The following is a 1,167-nucleotide window of genomic DNA, read 5'->3' on the forward strand; positions in this document are numbered from 1 at the left end:
GGGTCTCAAACCCGCAGGCTCAGGCAATCTACTCACCTCAGCCTCCCAAAGGCGCAGGATTACAGGCTGAACCACCGGGCCCGGCTATTTTTTTTTATGTGGTTTCTAAAACTTTTGAAATTGTCTATGCGTCCTGCCTTTTATATCTCCACCTAGACCGTCTATCCACCCTCTCTGATGCCGTTCCTCATTCCTTCCCCACCACTCTCGCCAGTTCCTGATTTCCAGTCTCACATAATAGGAGACAATGACTTCCTGGTCAGGACTTGCATCCTCTGGATCAATGTAGTAATCCACCAGCACGTCCTGGGGCTGGCCACATCTCAAGAGGCCATGGAGCGGGTGGATGCCAAGAAAGCTGTGGGTTGGGTTATGGAAGGGCTGCAGGTGCAGGAAGGCATTTTGGTAGTAATGAGGCACTTGTTCTGGGTTATACACGAAGTCTTCCATCTGGAACTTGCCCTGAGAGAAAAAAGAAGAGAACGAAGTCCTTTTAGCATGCTCTTTAACCATATTAACCCCACGGACCTGTTATGGTTTTCAAGCAGAAGGTCCAGCCTGAGCAGAACTAGATTTGCCATTTGACTAATGACGCTGCAGGGCTCTCCACTCACACAGGCTCCTTCCAAGGTTCTGTGGCATTAGGAAGGGCCCTGAGGTCACGGTGATATTGTTTTGAGACTGGGCACGGTGGCCTACGCCTGGAATCTCTGCACTTTGGGAGGTCGAGGCAGGAGGAATCTTCCTGTCTAAAAACGGCATGTGACTAATAGGGATTCAGCCAAGAATATGTGAGAGATCCATAAAAGTGGTTGTGTGCAGCAACATTTTGGTAGTAGGAGAGTGACAGAAAAGCTAAATTAATGGGAAACTGTGGGTAATATACTTTCACAGACCGAGGCCTGGTGACAGAGAAGCACGACTTAGATTATACAGAAATCAAAGATTTAGTATAGAGGATAATAAGATTGAAAAATAAATATTTCTGAGTAGAGTGACTGAGTGATGCTTAAAGGAATAGTCAAATTACCCACAAGACAAATAGCATGTGTTTGTTTAAGAAGTGTGTTTGAAGTTGGGCTCGGTGGCTCAGCCTGTAAACCCATGCTTTGGGAGGCCAAGGTGAGTAGATTGCCTGAGCCCACGGGTTCGAGACCCGCCTGGGCA

At 47.6% G+C, this 1,167-nt stretch overlaps 1 protein-coding gene across 1 annotated transcript in view; it reads right to left on the bottom strand.

The window, feature by feature from the left end:
- Positions 1-1,167, bottom strand: part of A2ML1 (alpha-2-macroglobulin like 1) — a 54,832-nt gene that overhangs the window by 39,620 nt on the left and 14,045 nt on the right. Inside the window, exon 12 of the mRNA XM_008050317.2 lies at positions 235-462. Within this exon, the coding sequence (XP_008048508.1) occupies positions 235-462 (228 nt within the window). The remainder of the gene's footprint in view (positions 1-234; positions 463-1,167) is intronic.

This window comes from Carlito syrichta, unplaced genomic scaffold (genome assembly GCF_000164805.1).
Source record: "Carlito syrichta isolate Samal-C Ts95f unplaced genomic scaffold, Tarsius_syrichta-2.0.1 Scaffold143822, whole genome shotgun sequence".
NCBI classification, from domain to species: Eukaryota; Metazoa; Chordata; class Mammalia; order Primates; family Tarsiidae; genus Carlito; species Carlito syrichta.